Here is an 18386-nt window from a genome sequence, read left to right on the forward strand (position 1 = left end):
TGTCCCCTGTGTCCCCTGTCCAGAGAGAGGACACAGGAAATACTGATGGTCCATATGGGAGACATTCGAGTTTCCGAAAATTCCTAGAGCTCCTCTGGGGTTCGTTCTGTCTGGGAGTTTGTGAAACGCCATATGTGTCCTTTCTGCATGTGTCGGTGTGTGCACACGTCTCTTTTCCAAGGGTGACCACACACAAGTGTGCGTGTGTGTGTGTGTGTGTGTGTGTGTGTGTGTTTTTCTACAAAAAGTCTCTAGGAGTTCTTTTCAAACTGTAATTTTTTTGAAAGGCAAAGGGAATATTGTTAAATGTTCTTATTATTTCCATTTTGCCCATTATTTCTTCATTTTTTTATTATGTTCTACATACTGTGTCCTTTGTGGGAGAACTCAAAATGTACTATGTTAAATCTGAGTGGTAGATTGGAAACGAATCAAAGACTGCATGTAGGTGGTGCGCACGCACACACTAAAAATGAGCAAAGCAAGCGGCGCAAGTAGAATTATTATTTCTCTGTAGGTTGCTGATTCACATCAATATGAAAGTAATTAAACTTGTTTACTGCGGTGAAATGCAACACATCCAGGCATATATGAGCATTTTTGGATGCAGTGTGTGAAATCTTGTGCAACAGCTGCGAACTCCACACACAGCGAGACACACATCGTGACAAGCGGACGCTACAGGAGTGTGTGTGGACACATCCCAGCAAGAAGAGTACAGGTGCACCCTTTGGGGAGCAGGGATGCCTTGTGCACAGGCTCCCGGGGCCATGAGGGGTGTGTTGTGTGCTGTCCTCTAATTTGCCATCGGTCCTCAGTGAGAAAGTGATGCTCATGTCCTCCTGGCCTCCAGAACAGCTCTTCTTCATCTCCATCTTCATCTTCAGGGCTTCTGTGAGTCAGTCGGTGGTGGATTCGCTGCCCCTCTCCGTCACAGCATTGGGGAGGGGAGGGGAGGGGGGAGCGCACCCTGCAGGGGGAACACGCTGGTAAAGAGTCTGGTAACCAGGCAGGGAGAAAAAAATCTCTTTTATATGCACACGTACACACATACATACTGATATATGTTCAGATTCGAAGACCAAAGAAGTTTCCTTCACCGCCCTCCTCTGGCAGGGACTGGGGACATTGCAGTGTCACTCGCAGTCCAGACCGAATCCCCCCCCCCAAACAGTGCAGCACATGAGCTTTTTGTGTTTGTGCTTATAGAGAAGCAGACGTGTCAAGGGTGTTCAGTGAGTCTCCACTCAGTTTTACTGCACCGCCATTCTAAGCCTTTGCAGAAAACTGCGGTGAAGGTCCGAGTGTCAGCAACAGCTACACCGTGTGGCCGAATGGAGTAACTGCACCATATGTCAGTGACGCATTCAGAAGGGAGCATGAACGCGACCTGTCAGTGTCCCTCTGGACTGTTCTTCGCACATTAACGGTAACTCGTCCTTTACTCCTCCGCAGCTCTGCTACTGGTCATTTTGCTGTCCGTGTGTAGCACGTGTGTAGGGGTGCGGTCTACCTGGGCTCTAGTCCTTGGTCACCCATCTCAGCTCACTCTTGACGTTCTGAATCTCAGACAGGTTCACCGCTGGGCCGGGCAGCTTCACCCCTCCAGGTAGATGTTTCTTCTCATCTGTGCCGACAGGTGAGGTCTAGGGGGACACATCTCCTGAGTGTAGAGCCACACGCTGCGAACTGAGTCTTCATGCACTGCAGTGAAAGTGTGAGAGCTCACGGCCGTGTGCGCGATGCTTCCGCACCTCCTCCAGCGAGTCCTCTCTCCTCTTCACGGGAAGTGCGGCTCCAGGACGCAGCGCCCCCATGGGGATGTTGAGGTTGGCCTGCGCACACAGAGCAGGGAGACACGTGAGGATGTCAGAACACACACGCGCTCCGGAGAGAGGACTGCTGATTCCTCCCTGCTGAGCTCAGGGGTCTCCGTTCGCAGACCCTTTATTCCCCGAGCTCGAGCTCACGGGTCCGAGACGAGGGGGCCGGCGTCACCATCATTTCCATCACCACCATCATTAGCAGAATCCTTTGTACTGGATCCTGAGTGCAGCTTGAACAGCCTTGCGAGTGCTGACGCTGACTGACACTTCATTTGGGGCTGTGCAGGAGCTCATCTGTGAATCACCTGTGAACAAAGCTACCTTACACACAGGTTACCAAACCCACCCTTCAGCCCCCTCCGCCCTGGGGCACACCTGATGTTGGCCGGCCCTTCATGAAGGTCCTTATCGTCATCACAGCCAGTGCTCGCAGATGAAGCGCCGAGAGCAGATCAGCGTAACACCTGACAGCAACATCACTACTGACCGTAGGCAGCAGCACTTTTTCATTCCACGCCTTGTAGTGACTCTGATGGTCTTGCAGCGAAGGCGACGGATCAGCTGAGGCTGGGTAACGGACCGAGGTGTTTCGAAAGGCCTGCTGAGAACTTTTACACGATGTCTTTCGTTTTTCATTTGCAAATGGTATAGAAACCTGTGAAAGTTCCTCTTCCTGTTGACTGTTGACTTTGGAGCATCTCACCTCTGCCAAAGAGCACGATGACTTATGCATCTTCATGCAAATGTACAGGCCGTGCTGCTGATAAGATGAGGGCCGTGATAGCGATGCCATTGTGTGGTGTGTGACCGGTGTCTTCTCCCTGCAATCCAGCAAAGCCCCAGGTGGAATGGGGCTGGACTGGAGGGACGGGAGCTCCTACCAGGCAGCACACGCAGCATGGACTGAAAATTGCCGGGAAGAACTGGCCCTCTGCTTTAGATGTGGTGTACATGCAATACAATGTGTGTGTGTGTGTGTGTGTACTTGCATTATATTTCAATGTGCTGGCAGTTTGTCTGAATCAGTGTGCTTGTGGTTTTTCTGTGTGTGCTTTGTAGTGAGCGCAGTGTGTGTGCAGTGGTGTATCCTCTGCCGCGTTTGTCTGCCAATGAAACGGAAACGTGTTCATTGTGCTCCTTTACGGACTAAACACATCAAGAAAAGTCCAGGTGCTTCTCTCATTGCACCGGTGCACTTTGATGAACAAGGAATTTCTCCCGTGTTGCTACTTTGCTGTGGAGGTGGAGGTTGGAGGGCTTAAGGTTGCAGTGCTCCAGGGGTCCCGGCGGCCTTGTGCTCCTCCCGGGGTTGCCCTTGGTAGGTGGGTGGGTGGGTGGGTCAATGATCACATGGCAGACAAAAAGAAATGCCAATAATTCATATTCATATGGTAATACTAATACACTACAGTACACTAATACGCTGTTCTCGCTCCTTCCCCGGAGGTGCCCCTCATGAGAGGCCCCAGGTGGATGTGGGGATTCTCACTCGCCCACAGCCAGGTGCTGGACAGTTGGAGTTTGTCCCAGTGGACGAGAACATCCGCCGATGCAGCCGAAAGCCCTGTTGATGCGGACACTGTACGGAACTGTGGTGGTGACGCAGGAGCTCCAACCAGTTTACCGCCGATACGAGTGTCCAGAATGAGCTTCTGCAGAGGGTGGTGCGGCTCACACTGGGTGAGAAGGTGCCGAGCACCATGACCAGGGAGCAGGATTGCTGCTCATCCAGATTTAGAGGAGCCGGTTAAAGTGGTTCTAACATCTAGTTCAGGCAACCAGGCATGAGGAGGTCAAGCAGATACACCCCATTGGGAGGAGACCCAAGACAAGACGCTCTGGAGAGAGGATAACTGCGGCCTCTTCTCGGTGAACATGTGTGAAGATCCCTCGGCAGGAAACAGAGACTTGCTGCAGAAGGTGACGTGTTGTCTGAAGTTTGGTCCTTCTTGGCCCGTTGCCACCATCACTAGAATAAGCAGCTTGCACATGGAGGAAGCGTGGATGGGCTGGGTTTCTCAGAGCACTGCAGCACTCCTAATGTTTGTAGTAACAGTCTGAGAACTAATAATGCTCTCCTCACGTCATCGTTCACTGCCCCTCACGTTAGCAGACTTCCCTCTCCACACCCCGGCACAGCTGACATCGACAGTCACGCAGCCACCAGGCACCACGGCACTCGTGACAGCTCCCAACACAGCAAAAAGGGACCTGAAACGTACCTGCAAGGATCGGTGGGCTCGTGTGCGTGAGGCCGTTAGCAGAGAGAACGGCTATGAAGTGTACGGTACTCTAAGTCTTCCCTTTGGGCACAAAAACTATCGTTATAAAACAACGTGTCACATGTGCACACTTGATTAATTTTTGCTGCTTATGGACAGCTGAACTGATGCGTGTAACAGACAGAGGAACAGGCGGCGGGCCGCATGCACGCACGCGCTACGTGTGACCCAGCAGACACACTTTCTCCCCTACCTGCAGGGCTTTCACGGTGGATGATGGCTGCTTGGACATCTTGTACAAGTGTCTTCTTTGTCCTACAGCAAGTGGAGAGAGAAGACAGACAGTCTGAGTGTGTTTGTGTGTGTGACAGAGGGAGAAGTCAGGCTCTTTGAGGAAAGCAGGACAGCTTTTTGGTTGCTTAGTGACCCCAGGCTGTGACACACTGCAGGAACAGCACTTCTTGAATCATTCATGGGACAAGGGTGAGCACACAGGTGAGAGCAGTCTGACATACAGGTAAGAGACCTGCAGCCAGGTACCTATGAAGCCAAAGCTGTAAACTGAGGGAGACTCAGGGACTGTAAAAGTGACCACCTTTTTTTGGCTCTTTTTTCATTAGCTGCATTTTGACTTTGTCAGTTACACATATTTGAGTTGTAGAACAGAGGTTAGAGCAAGAAGTCTTGCAGAAATTCTATATCTGTGTGTGTGTGTGTGCGTGTGTGTGCGTGTGTGCGCGTGTGCCTGTGCGAGAGAGAGAGAGACACAATGGGACCGAGGCTGACGTTATAAATTCTGCTGGGCCATATAAAGGATGATGCCAATGTGTCATTTCATAAAGTAGATTGTAACCTTTACAGCGTAAAGCATCTATTAATGCACTGGGCTCATGAACTGACTGCACGACTTTACCATTCTTACGAGTAGAGTATTATCATTACGTAGAACAAATATATTTACCGTTTTTGTTTTAACTCATCGTGCAGACTGACATTCCTCTGAATGAAACGAAACTCAGCAGGATGGTAATTTTTTTTGTTCTCGTCTTTCTAAGGGCAAAGCTCACTGCCACTAACCTGTACAGCAATCCCTCGCCCCCAGGCCGTCGAAAAACCTCATGCCACATGTCATACGTACATAACTTTTGCACAGAAAAACAGTATAGACCTAATGTGAAGTGGCAGGAGCCTGAGCCATGGCTTGGGGTGGAGCTGAACTTGAAGCACAGCTCTGGCAGCTCCCAGTGTCCTGCTCCTAGTGTCCTACAGACCAGGTACTGACTGTTGGTTGTGTGATCAAGCAAAAGACACATTCGGAATATGTACTGTACCAGAACACTTGTACAAGTGTTTTTTTTTACTTGTATTTTCAATGACATCTAGATTTTGCTTAGGGAAACCTGCTACGTGGAACTCATCCTCATCCTGCTCCTGTGGATACCTTCACCGCACCATCTGTCTCACAGAGGTTATGTAACATCCAGGAGATGTTTTGTGAGATAGAATCTACAACGAGATGGATTTTGAACAAGGGGGTGGTGGAAAAAGCCTAAGCAGCACTGGAAAGGTAAACACATAGTAAACATACAGAGTAGCGTTGTGTTCCAAGATCAAATCTGCCTCTCCACCATTTTGCATCTCAAACCTCAATGTAAATTCTACCCACTGCCATGTTGCTCGGTTTGCCTGTTTTTTTCTTCCAAAAGACATCCGTTGGGTGAGCAGCAACCAGCCCCATATGGCTGAGAGGAGAGAGAATGAGATGGAGAGACAAGTCGACAGGTATTTACTGGGCTGCAGTGTGGAGAAAAACAGCAAGAGGAAGACACACAGGGAGGGGGCGATGACAAGTCTGAAATGAAGAAAAGTGCCCCAGACCCCCTGGGAACTATAATGTTCACATCAGAGAGAGACTGGCTTGTACTATGGCCAGATCCTTCCTGGAGAAAGACCTTCTTACACAACGGCCTTATTCTGCCCAGAGAGACCAGTATATAGAGTACAGTCAGCTCAAGAAGTATTGGTACCCTTCATGAAACTGAGCAAAAATGAGTGAACGAACGAACGAACACACACACACACACACGTCATATTTTGGGCTCAAACATATGGGGAAACGATATACTTTCAACGTGATAACTTTTCACACGACTGACTGTCACTGTAACAGGGCTGCAAACACCCCAGAGAGAGACCAGCCTGTGGCACAGATAGACCAACTGCTGAGAGAGACCAGCTTACAACATGGCTAGATGTTCTCCTCAAACATAACAACCATATTTACACCAACCGCGCTGCTCTGTTCGACACACACTTCATCATTCAAATTGGATGTAAAAGAATTCAGAGGAAAAGGCTAGAGTTGTAACAAAGCCCTTTTGTGTGCAGCGTCCCCCAAGGTGTGCAGACGCCTTTCGGCTACGCAAAACAGGATGCGCGTCGTCTACGGCTCCGGCTTCTCTGTCTGTGGAAGACACACAGATCAACGTGTGCTCTTGCCATTGTAATGTAAAAACAGGTAAATCATTGTGAAGTTGATTATCTTACACTAAAAGTTTCCTTTTAGCTGTAAATTCTCACAGGAGCGGCATGTGGTGTGGATGTTAGAGCTACTGCCTCCAACTTAGAGGCTGTAGGTTTCAGTCCCGCTCCTGCTGTAGTGACCTCAGCCATGGTACCTACCCTGAACTGCTCTAGTAAAAACGAATACCTGTAATTAAAAGAAAACAGACATACTGTATAGACAGATTTGAAACGTCTTATTTTCATTGAGAAATGCTGTTTCTTTTTTTTATAAATTTGACTTTAAGGTTACAACATCTGTTGAGTACGGTATTGTTGTGCTCTGACCACACTGCTGTCACACACTTCACTTTGTAGCCCTCGAGTGCAGAATCCTGCACTTGGTTCTCAAATACACAGACACACACAGGCACTCACTGTAGTGCAAGTGAAGGAATACTTTGCCAGTTTTAGGGCGCCACTTCCAGTCGCTGACATCTCCGAAGGCACATTTAACTACACTCTAGAAACTTCTGCAGTTACTGTCTAGATGACTGAGACGGACTATCGCCGCGGTAATATGATACACTTCAACCGGCACAAGTTCTGGTCACGTCTGGTAAAACATACTGCGTAGAGTTTTTAACACGGCCGGCAAAAGGCACAGTGTCCTTGGCTGCAGTCCTCTGAGGCCGTCCAGGACAAGGTTTGCTCTCGGTAAACCTGAGAAAAGCCTCCGAAGAGAGAAGGAGACGCACACGGAGTAATGCCAAGCTCCAAGCCTACCTGTGCTCGAGAACCTGCGCTGCCTCTCGGGCGCTGTCCTGGTTACTGTGGCAATGGAGCAAAGTGAAGGAGTGCGGAGCCTGTGCGACTGCACAAGTGTGTGTGCACAGCTTAAGGGTGGTGGTGGGGGAAGTACCGCTGGCAGTGGGATTCCTCCCATAGCTGACATTTGTTCTCCTTATAAATAGCAGTGTGAAGCACAGTGAGGAGCCTGCTTTCTTTCCACACACGAGTAGAGCAGGGAGCTGCTGAAGCACCGCATATTCACACGCACTCATACGCACCGCAGACAGAAACCTACTGGGAGGACCTACACATATGAGCACATACTGAATCGCAAGGAGCCGCCAACACTTCACGTACATCTCACGCTCATGCTACGCGCACAATGACACCGTGTACACACACTCACGTACTGTTGATAACACACAATGCATGGAAAAACAAACGCCGATACAGTACTCATACACATGCAGATACACACTCAAACACACATAGATACACGACAGTAGTAGTCCTGCAGATGGTCACAGCTCCCCCCAGGAGCCTTGTGGAGAGCAGTTAACGCACAGCCCAGTGTCCATGAAGCTCGCTATAACAACGCTAACCCTGCAAGGAGCCCAACGAACAGCAGCGCGCCACTGGACCGGCACCTTTTCCTCCATCAGCGAGAGCAGCTGAGATTCCAGCTGCGAGAAGGAAAGCCAACGGGTCACTTTTCCAGCTGCACACAAACTGCTAGAAACTGTTAGAAAGCCATGTCCCCCCCCCGATGCAGAGACACTTTGCAGAAAGATGCCCGAGGTGCTGAGCCTTACCTGTCTCTAATGCTCTACTGCTCATTGGGCATGCCACACCCTGCCTGCTCTCCGTGAGGTCCTCCCCAACTCCAGCTCCAGCCCTAGCTCCAGCCCCAGCTCCAGCTCCAGCTCACGTTATTAAAAGCCTGACCTAAATTGCCGGCATTGGCAGCACGAGCTGAGGGACTCGGCCCTCAGCCGAGGGAGACGCAGATCCTCCGTTTGATTGGATCTCTGGTCAAAACGACAATCCATCCTGGCAGACACGCAACGACCAAGTGGGGCATTTCAGCACACTGGGCGGAGGGGACGGGCTCCCCGGAGAGCAAGACTCAGCCAGCGCGGACCTAGCAATGGCCACGGTCTCCGTCTGTTGCACCTGTGCGCGCGGGCTGTCGACTCATGAAGCAATGTTCAGCGATGGAGACGTCTCAGCTTCCTCCAGTTCACACCTGTGCTCTTTTCTACGAACTGGCTGTGATGGATGGAGCTCCAGCCTGTTGTTCGGAGGCTCAGCAGCTTCCAGTGCACGGCGATGGAATGGTTAATCGGTGAAATGGTGGGACACTTTCTGAGATGTACGTGCAGGAGTGCGCTTAAGCACTTTTGCTTGTACAAGTGAGCGAATGACCTCAGCAGAAGTTTAGGACTGAGGGAGCAAGATGTCAAGGTGATATCAGTGTGACAAAAACGAGTCAACAGCGAATGGCCCGGAAAACTGCCCGTGATCAATGAGCAGAGAGAGATAAACGTGTTAAAATGTTTGTGATGAAACAAATTCTCCCGCTGAGGGATTTAGCCTGGCTAATACCGCATTACACGCCGACGAAGGACACGAAAGATGAGACCGCGGAGAAACGCGTTCCTTTCCTTCGGAAGTCCACTCACCCACAAGCAGATGAAGACCGTTTCTGTCCCGGGGACGGAGGCGGCGCGCGTCCGCAGCGCGAGGGACACCGTCCTGCAGCGCTCTGCTTTTCCAGCACAGGTCAGACTGGTGCCAAAGGCCCAGCGCTACACGGGTTATCAACATGGCGTTGTGGCATGCAAATCTCCGTCCCCGCGCCCACGCCCACGCCGCGCCTCGGGCAAGAAGCGGCTTTCTCCGTGCCGCCCTTCCTCTCAGGCGCGATCTTGCAGACAGGCTGCGCAGCTGGACCGTGTCCCTCGTCTCTTCCAGCCGGTCACCCTTCCGAGGGCCCCGAGTCACCGGCCAAGGACAAGGTGCCTTGGACGGACCGTCCGAGAGCTGAAGGATCTTGGTCTTGAGGAGGCCGAACCGTAGAGAAGCCGCGAAATGTGACGACGCGATGAGGATGTGTCTGCGAGAGCACCAGAGACTCGAGGGAATTCCTTTGAGGTCACAGCTCTTGTGTACTTAGTGGGAGTTTAACACAAGCTCACTTGAAGAGCTCATTTACCTGACAATTTTCTCCAAAGCGACGTACAGAGCGAAACTATTTCAGTTTATAGAGCGCCCTCCTTGCAGAGTGACAAGTAATACTTGCGGTTGTTCGTACAGCTCGGCAGTTTTTTCCTACCGCCATTTAGGGGGGATTTGAACCTCTGACCTTTGGGTCCGAAGGAAGCGCCTCTAACTACTAGAGTAGCTAGCAGCTGTTGGCTCCCCCCATTTTCAAAGAATATTGATTTGACACATTTCTGTGAAGTAGGGAAGTTACGTTTGCAATCTGGAGACAGGAGGTTTTGAGCAGCTCAGCTGCTCATAGAGCTGGACAGTTTGACAGGGATTTTAGTAGCACTAATTATACAAGAGAGGAAATCGGGGGCACTTTATTTGGGGGGGGCGGGACATAATGTGAGGTGACATTCCAATCAGCGGAAGGGTCCTGAGGAACTGCTCGGCCCGTCTTATTTTAATAACCGTGTTACTTGTGAAAATGCGCACGCGCCCCACTTTCCCTCGCTGCTCCTTTGCGTCGCTACTTCCGGCGTAGATCTATGACGTTGGTCTTTCCCTCCCACCATCGCGGGCGCAGCCATATGACGCTTGGCTCGCGGCGGCGGAAGCTCTCGCTGACATGTTCGTTGCTGCCGTTTCGCGCTCGTCTCGTCGTGCCCGGTGAAGGGAGGCGCTATGATCCCCGTCCCCGTCGTGGTGTGTGTGCTGGGCGCCTGGTGCGCGCTCTACCTCGCCGATACGGCGCTCAAGGTAGGAGGTAGGAGGGTCCGGGAGGTCCGAGGTGTCAGCGGGAAGCGCCGGGAGGGAGGGGGAACGGAAAAGCCGGAGCGTAGTAGTAGTAGCGCCGTGCCGCCCGCCGTCGTGGTATTGTTATGGCCTCTGACTCTGCTTGCTGGGTGGTGTTTGGAGGCAGGGCGGGGCGGGGCGGGGCGGGGCGGGGCAGGGCAGGGCGGGGCTTCATCTTGGCTGCTCAAATTAGCTTCAGAAACGTGGAGGAGGGCCGGCGGAGGCCTCCACACAATTCACTCGCTCACTCACTCACTCGCTCACCCACCCACTGCTCGGCACGCGCTCTGTCTGTCTGCGCTTTACTTTTTTTACCTGCTACGAGGAGGAGCAGCGAGGTAACGTATTTCTGGGTTACACTGGTGGTGGTGGTACTCAAGCGCTACGCTACGCTACGCTACACTACTACTACTACTACTACTACTACTCAGAAGAGGTATTACTACTACTACTACTAGTACCCGTTTCCTATGCTTTCTCTCCCCGCCCGACCGAGTGACTTACAGTATAATTTACATGATTTATGAATTTCATGATCATTTATCAGACACGACTTTTGTTTTGTACAAAGCGACACATCATGATCTGTCATCTCAGAGAAAATACACTGCAGCAGTGTCACTCACTGTGTTCATTGATTACTAAAGAGAAAGAGACGTGGCTGCACACATGTGATTCTTAAGAAGTAAACCTAGTAGCAGCTTGCTACTTTCCACTTGATGCACCGGTGATGATCATCGCTGTCATCACTCGATTAGGTGCGTAAAACGCAGGATAGATGAATCCTGATGACCTCCTACAATTTTTTTCTTTGTTTGTGTGCCTTATTATTATAAAAAAAAAAAATCACATACAACGCCAGAGAGTAGTGGCTGTGTAGTTTAGTAAAGGCTCATCTGGGAATGAGCATAAACTTATGGTGCGTGAACGTTTACGCCGTACCGTACGCGAGCCGGAGACATCGTGGACGAAGCGAGTACGGAAAAGGTGAGTTTTCAGACCCTTCTTGGATGTAAACGGAGTTTCGGCGGTCCCGAGCGACGGGGGAAGGTCGTTCCGCCACAACGGAGCCGGAACCGAGAACCTCCGTGCTTTACCTTTCGTGCGCGGGACCACCAAGCGAGCGCTTCCTCCTGGTCCGGAAGTCCAGCGATGCTCTAATGTCCTTAACTTGTCCTGTCCACCGCAACCTGGGCATCACGTGGAGACGGAAGTGCTGAAGCATGACAAGGGCAAAAGGCTACAGTATTTCTCAGGTGCGATATGGTGATGTGATGGCGTGTAAGGCAGGTGGTCCCGACCAGCGGCAGGGTGCTGCTCCGATGAACCCGCCCACAATGGAGCGGTTATGTGAACTGTAAGAGAACACGAAGAATGAACACACGTGAACACCAAGTGTTTCTTCTTCCTTCGCTCACACATGTCACTCGTGACAAAACAATACTGATGTCCACACGCACGCGACACTTGCACAGGTGTTTTTCCACTTTCTTTTTGGAATCTTTTCTTTTGCTCACTGCTTTTCTGCACCACCGGAACACTTGTGTTTTTAGTTGGCAGCCATTGAAACAGAAAAAGAAAAAAGAAAATAAAAGTAACATGAATGGAATGGCAGGCAAAACGTTTTGTAAATGAAACGAAATCACTGCTGGACACTAAGGCAGGAAGAAATGCATTGCTCTGCAGCCGCTCAAGGATGGTTGGTGGGATGGCTGCCGAGGCCCCCCTGTACGGGGGGGTAGACAAAATAACAGAAACGGCCTGTGAAAAGGGAGTTCGGCTTTGAAGTAACTAAATGGCAGTTAAAACACAGCTGCAAAGCTGCATCATTTTGGCCAACTGCCATTGAAGAAAAGTTGTTTGTTGTCGTCACATGAGCAGCGTTCCACATTTTCGAGTTGTGATGGTGGTATGTCGTGTTCAGTCACCCACTGTGGTAAAGTCGTGATCCAGCTCACAGCCACAAGGCGCACCTCATCCTCTATCCCACAGTCCTCGAGTAGCATGAAGAGCAGCTACGAGTCCTGGCTGTCCTCCAGCGGCCTGTCCCTGTCTCCCTTCCACGTGCGCTGGCAGACTGGGCTCTTCAACCACCTCTTCGCCAAGTGTGCACGTCTGAATCCCACCTTCCTCTACCTGTGGTAGGCTCCGCGATCGCTCCACACGGTCACGTCCATCCTCACACGTCCACCTTCAGCTCCTGCAGCGAGAGTACTAGAGCGACACCCCTGGGGCCTCTGCGATGATCAGTGGGTGGGGGGTGTACAGCGGTGCTTGGGCGCCACACTCTCTTACTGCCTCTGGCATGGTGATGTGTAGATGATCAGCTAAATAGCCAGGTTGCTGGAGGAAGGACCCTCGGAGTTCCAGACGGAGCCCTGCTGGGCTTAGTCGCTGTCGGCGTTACTGTCCCATCGGTGGAGGATTACCATGTTTTCCCTTTTAGTCCTTCGCCCCAGCGAGTCTAACGTCTAGCTGGTAGAAAAAAGGTGGCAGAACTGTCAAGTGCGGTGGACGTGTTCATCGGGGTTGCGCCTGTCCGCACTCCTGTGCCGAAAGGTGTGCGTGCGTGTGTGTGCGCATGGAACAGGGACATTGCAACTGCCCGTGTTCCACTGGCGTCAGCGTAGGAATGTGTGCGGCCTGGCAATGTGTAGAAGGCCTCGGTGTGTCCCTTGGGCCCTCCGCGGATGACGCTGCGATCCCGTGGTCTCTTTCAGTCGTGGATCGAGGCCCCAGTTCCGAAAGGCGCTGGGGGATAAGTTGCTAGTAAGATCAACTCCGCAGTCGGTGCCGAAAAGAATTCCGAAATCCGAAAAGCTACGAGAACCAAGTGTTTCTTCCCGAGTTTGGCAGCAAACCTGTAAAATCCAGATCTGACGACGATGCCGACTCTCACGTTCCTTCTTCTCCGAGGTCCTCCAGCAGCCAGCTGTGCTGAACATTTACTGCACGTCCATGAGCGGCTATTTAGCTGCGGTTGCAGAGATGCTGGTTTAAGCTGTTTTTCGTTCTTGTTGCAGGGTTGTGTTCACTTCTCTGCACCTGTGCTGTTGTTGGTGCGTGCGTGCGTGCGTGCGTGCGTGTGTGCGTGCGCTGTGACGGTTGTGGTGTATTTGCATTTCGTGTTGTAGGTTCACTGCAGGGATGGTGTTCGGTGTGGTTGCCATGTTTGGGTCGGTGGTCCTGCTGAGCCGCACCCTCATGCAGACTCTGGCCCAAATGATGTCGGAGAGCCCAGCGGGTACCGGCCAGCAGGCGCTGCAGGTGGTGGTAAGCTCCCGGCACAAAGGTGGCATCGGGGAAACCGGCTCCGGCCTGCGGCTTCCGAGTGTCGACTGGCGTCATCGGCACCTGTGGAGTCCCGTCAGACACCCCCTCCCTCGAAAGTGTGCTGATACGGGGTGTAACAAAAGAGAGCTGGTGCTTTAAGGTGGTTTAAATGTCACGTGAGTTCAGGCACTTACAGGCTACAGTTGCTTTATTGAACATTGTTGTAAAGTCTGTATTTCATCATCAGGGTGTAAGTGTCTTCTGGAAAAGGTAACATTTGGAGACAGCTGGTGGTGTAGTGGTTACAGCTGCTGCCTTTGGACCCAGTGGTTGCAGGTTTGAATCCCACCTCCAGCTGTAGTACCCTTGAGCAAGGTACTTACCCTGAAATTGCTCCAGTAAACTTACCCAGCTGAACAAATGGGTAAATGACTGTAAGTAGCTTAACAATGTAAGTCACTTTGGAGAAAAGCATCATATGAATGAATAAATGTCAGTATGAGCCCATCTAGAGTACCGGTCAGTCTGCTTGCCCTTGAGTGGCTGACCGAGTTTCTCCTGTTGTCATGGCGACATTTTCAGGTGCCCGGTGTGAATCTGCCTGTCAGCCAGCTGACATACTTCTTTGTGGCCATTCTGCTTAGTGGAATAATACACGAGTTCGGCCATGGAGTGGCAGCGCTGCGGTGAGCGAGAACTCATGTTCCACCTTTCCGATCCTAAACGGACACTAGGTTAGAGCTCTTGATGGGTAAGCGGGGAGCGACAGCAGTCTGTCCTTTGTGATGTCAACAGGGAGCAGGTGAGGCTCAACGGCTTCGGGATGTTCCTGTTTGTGATTTACCCCGGTGCGTTCGTGGACCTGTTCACCACGCACCTGCAGCTCATCTCTCCTGTCCAGCAGCTGCGTATATTCTGTGCAGGTATAGTCACTTGGACGCTACACACCTTCCTCCTCTTGTGTCCTCAACTGGGGCCACAAGTAACTTGTTTCGCAACTCGATTTGTTCTGTGAAAACCTCACATAAAGCTAGAGAATATTTTTTAAAAGTGTAAATCTGTCTCACTTTCATACTTTTAGGATTTTCTGCCAACATTAAAACAAGAGGTAATTTAAATTTAGGGGGAAAACATGGGTAATTTCCACAACCTCCATCTCAGTCCTGATGGCTGAAAAGATTAGTAATACAGACCCCCCCCAACAATTTATTAATGGGTTTCTTTCTGTAGAGATATTGGATGCTGCTACGATGTATTTAAGACCGCTTCAACATTTAGATTAAGTACTCTGAAATAAACATTTTAAAAGAAGTAAAAGTACGTTGTTGATTCATCCCTGGAAAGGGCAGTGCTTGTTCTCTTCTTTCTAATAGCAAGCGCGCAAACGTGTGTTGTTGGGAGGGGGGCACAGCACAGCACCAGCGAAGGACTGTGAAAGGGACCTGTGTGCCATGCTTTGTACACCTCTGCTGCTCTCCCTAGGGGTGTGGCACAACTTTGTGCTCTGTGTGGCTGCGCTGACTCTGCTCATGCTGCTCCCCCTCCTCCTGTTCCCCCTCTACGCCACGGGCACCGGAGCACTTGTCACGGAGGTCGTACAGGTGAGTGGGGCTCGTGCTCTTGTCCCAGAAAAGGTCCAGGTTACGCGTTCTGAGCCCTACGGATGAAAAGGCCAATATTTAAAAGAAATAGATTGTTTGGTTCTTTTGATAAAGGTTAAAATGAAAGTAAAGCTGTACGCGCAGCACAGTTTACTAAACTTGCCCACCTGCTTGGCCTGGGTGACCCTTCAGTCGCAGCGCCTTTCTCACGTTCTCTTTTGGACATTCCGCACAAGGTCCCCCTCGTCCCGCGTTCCACCTCCTGGTTGCGCATGGACACATTGTCTCAGGTGTCTGTCCACACTGCAGCCCGTACTCGCCCCCTCTCGCTCAGAGAGTTGTGGGTTGTGGCCCTGTTGAGGCTTTTCACCAGCAGGTGGTGCTGTGACATTTCACTATAACAGGGAAGATCTTTTTTATTTTTTTAATCCTTCTCTAGTTAACCATGACTGTAACGCAAGGCAAGACACGCAGACATTGGATGCGCACGTATTGGCCGACTGTCTGTTGTCCCTATCGAAACGATGCCCCCACACCACCTTCCCCATAGGGGTCCCCTGCCAGTGGAAGTCGGGGGCTGTTCGTCGGTGACCTGGTGACCCGGCTGGAAGACTGCTCGGTTCACACGGTTGAAGACTGGCACTCGTGCATCCGGCGGCTCTCGCTGGCTTCCCAGACTGGGTACTGCGTCCGCACCTCCAGCCTGCACCTCAGCTGGGCTGCTGGACGAGGTATCGGACAGGGATCGGCACCAGAGCTGGGGAGAGAGGGCGGAGGTACATGGTGACAGCTTGAGCCCTTGAGCCCGGGACAGAGACAGGGCCGTACAGCGAGGTGCTGAACTAGAACGGAAGTGCATGTGCACACAGTAAGAAGAGGAAGTAGTGAGAGAGCACAGCACTGAGCTCTCCTGTGTAATCCGTGCAGCAGTTAACCGTTCTCTCTCCTCCCCCCACGCAGCATACAGGCGCCTGGACGGAACTATGGAGTGCTGCAATAACAGCAGCCTGACCGACCTCTGCTTCTCCTACCGCAACAATGACCTCGAGGGCAGGATGGTGAGTTTGTCTCTTTGTCTCCACCTGCGGGACTCCAGGGTGAGCGACCTCACGAGCACGTGACCGCCTGTTGGTGGGCCGCACAGGGCATTGGCCCATCACTCTTCTGGCGTCCACTTGCTGGCCCTGATCAACGCAGGTGTGACTTTCGTAGCTGCAGTTACTGGACAGCGGTGCTCCAGGGTCCTCACGTTACGGACTTGTGTTTCGGTGGACGTCGTCCTTCTCAGCAAACCCTTCCCCAAACCTCATGGCTCCGCTGTGCCGTGTGAGAGTGACGCCGTGTCTCTGTGCCCCTGCCTCAGTACGCCTGCCTCCCGGCCCGGAAGACCATGGAGGCCAGTCGGACGTGCCGGAGCAACGCGGACTGCCAGACGGACTTGAGGCCCGGTCTCTGTGTGGTCCCGTCGCTGGAGAACCAGACCCGCCTGATTCGGGTCAGACACCCGCCCCAGCCGGACATGTTGTTTGTGGGCTACCCTCCGCACCTCGAGCACTCGGGTACGAACGTCTGAAGCATCGCGTCGCATGCGTGTGTGTTCAGCTTCTGCTTCTCACCGGAATGCAGGTCTCTCCCCCTGCAGATACCACTGACACATAGATCTGCATTTCACCAGCGCATCTCACTTCTCTCTCCCTCCAGTAAGTCTGACCAACTTTGTTCCCCGCTTTGGATTTCTTCATCTGGACATGCCGGGGGCCATTGACACGTTTTGCAAGTATCCTTCCTTCTTATACACGTGTGTGTGTGTGTGTGTGTATGTGTGTGTGTGTGAGAGAGACAGTTCTTGCCTTTGCTTCACTGTGTCTCAGCGCTTCGTGAGAAGGCTCTCTGGGACGTGTGTGTTCCCTAGCGGCATTGGGCATGCTCAGATACGTGTGTGTGTGCTGGGGTGCCAGCTAACCCCGAGTCTCTTTCGCTGATCACTTCTGATTTGTCTTCACCAGTTCTTCTGCTTGTGGCCTCTCTAGGTTTAGTGTTGTTTTTAACACTGTTATTTATAGTGATGTCTCGCAATCTTTTCTGTCTTTAAATGTCACGTGTGTGTGTGCGTGCGTGCACGTTCACTCTGTGGCTGGTGTGCAGCACTGCACTGTCTCTCTTCAGCGCCCTCCAGTTGAAACCTTGACGCAGCCACTCTGCAGGTATGTGGTGTCCCTGTCCGGTGCTCTGGCAGTGGTGAACGCCGTGCCCTGCTTCGCCTTGGACGGTCAGTGGATGCTCACATCCTTCCTGGAGGCAGCACTCACTTCGCTTGTGGTGGAGAAGAGCAACCGTGAGCTGCTGGGCTTCTTCATCCTGCTTGGCGGCAGCGCGCTGCTGGCTGCCAACGTGGCGCTTGGCCTGTGGATGGTCACTGCCCGTTAGACCCTTCCGGTGTGTCGGAGCTCTGCTGCTGGGAAGGGGCGCCTGCCACATCCGCACAACTCCCAGAATTCCTTTGGACTTTGGAGCCTGGCTGCTTGCGCAGGGCCGCGAGGCGTCTGCTCCCGCGGGGTCCGCCCGCACCGGACTCTCGGCCGAGCTGGACCGCCTTGCGGCTGGAGGCCTTTCCCTTCACCCGTCCCACCCTGGAGCCGCACCGCCCCCCCGAGACCTGTGTGCCGGTAGTAATAACGCCTGGACTCAGAACTGGTGTAAGTGGTCACTAACTAGATGTGAGATTTGAACAGCGCCAGTGGTGAACAAGTCCTGTGGAGCTCAGACACTCGCTCAGGCATTCTTGTCGTTTGCTGACTACTTGTGACATTGAGCCAATCGCAGTGCGTGAAAAGCACCGCGGTACAGATTGCTGAGCTCCAGTCTGTGTTTTCCAAGAATTGCATCGGGTGCTCTGCCTGCTCGTACCGGGGTAGCGTCCCACTCTGGGTACAGTAGTGCGAGGACGTGGCCCTGCGGAATGGGGAAGCAAGGGCTGCATAGAGCGCACTCTCGCACGCACCAGCACACGCGAGGAGGCCAGAGCGGCGCAAAGGCAGACGCTCCAGGAACGGGAACCCAGGAGCCATGTTTGGGTATCTGAGTCCAATGTCCCTTGTCAATAAAGGCCTTCGTCGCCTTCACAATTCTCTCTCTCTCTCGTGCACTGTGATGTTTTACGCTCTTGC

General features: G+C 52.2%; 2 protein-coding genes and 1 long non-coding RNA gene across 9 annotated transcripts; 2 read left to right on the forward strand and 1 right to left on the reverse strand.

The window, feature by feature from the left end:
- Window positions 1–85: 85 nt before the first annotated feature.
- On the reverse strand, window positions 86–9270 carry smpx (small muscle protein X-linked). 4 transcript variants are annotated; one of them, XM_018761071.2, is made up of 6 exons: window positions 8155–8269; window positions 7945–8025; window positions 4302–4363; window positions 1755–1835; window positions 1514–1646; window positions 88–970 (listed from the first exon to the last, which is right to left on the reverse strand). In XM_018761071.2, exons 1-5 carry the CDS (start codon window positions 8177–8179, stop codon window positions 1521–1523), a joined length of 375 nt encoding a protein of 124 aa, XP_018616587.1. In that variant the 5' UTR covers window positions 8180–8269; the 3' UTR covers window positions 88–970; window positions 1514–1520. The 4 variants fall into 4 exon arrangements, with proteins under 4 accessions (XP_018616586.1, XP_018616587.1, XP_018616584.1 ...); XM_018761070.2 differs by lacking the exons at window positions 7945–8025; window positions 8155–8269 and adding an exon at window positions 9025–9270 and having other exon boundaries at window positions 86–970; XM_018761068.2 differs by lacking the exons at window positions 7945–8025; window positions 8155–8269 and adding an exon at window positions 7337–7668.
- LOC108939621 (uncharacterized) lies at window positions 4347–6608 on the forward strand. Its single transcript, XR_001966522.1, has 4 exons — window positions 4347–4543; window positions 5104–5322; window positions 5443–5615; window positions 5755–6608. It is a non-coding gene; the product is annotated as an uncharacterized LOC108939621 (long non-coding RNA).
- Window positions 9271–10139: 869 nt separating the features above from the next.
- On the forward strand, window positions 10140–18347 carry mbtps2 (membrane-bound transcription factor peptidase, site 2). 4 transcript variants are annotated; one of them, XM_029248717.1, is made up of 11 exons: window positions 10140–10309; window positions 12338–12486; window positions 13480–13618; window positions 14201–14304; window positions 14414–14541; window positions 15101–15219; window positions 15770–15995; window positions 16180–16277; window positions 16583–16778; window positions 16921–16996; window positions 17424–18347. In XM_029248717.1, the coding sequence occupies exons 1-11, from the start codon at window positions 10235–10237 to the stop codon at window positions 17644–17646; spliced, it is 1533 nt and encodes a 510-aa protein (XP_029104550.1). In that variant the 5' UTR covers window positions 10140–10234; the 3' UTR covers window positions 17647–18347. The 4 variants fall into 4 exon arrangements, with proteins under 4 accessions (XP_029104550.1, XP_029104551.1, XP_018616580.1 ...); XM_029248718.1 differs by having other exon boundaries at window positions 15770–15950; window positions 17424–17646; XM_018761064.2 differs by lacking the exon at window positions 10140–10309 and having other exon boundaries at window positions 11174–12486.
- Window positions 18348–18386: the final 39 nt, after the last annotated feature.

The sequence above is a fragment of the Scleropages formosus genome, chromosome 24 (assembly GCF_900964775.1).
Source record: "Scleropages formosus chromosome 24, fSclFor1.1, whole genome shotgun sequence".
Taxonomy (NCBI): Eukaryota; Metazoa; Chordata; class Actinopteri; order Osteoglossiformes; family Osteoglossidae; genus Scleropages; species Scleropages formosus.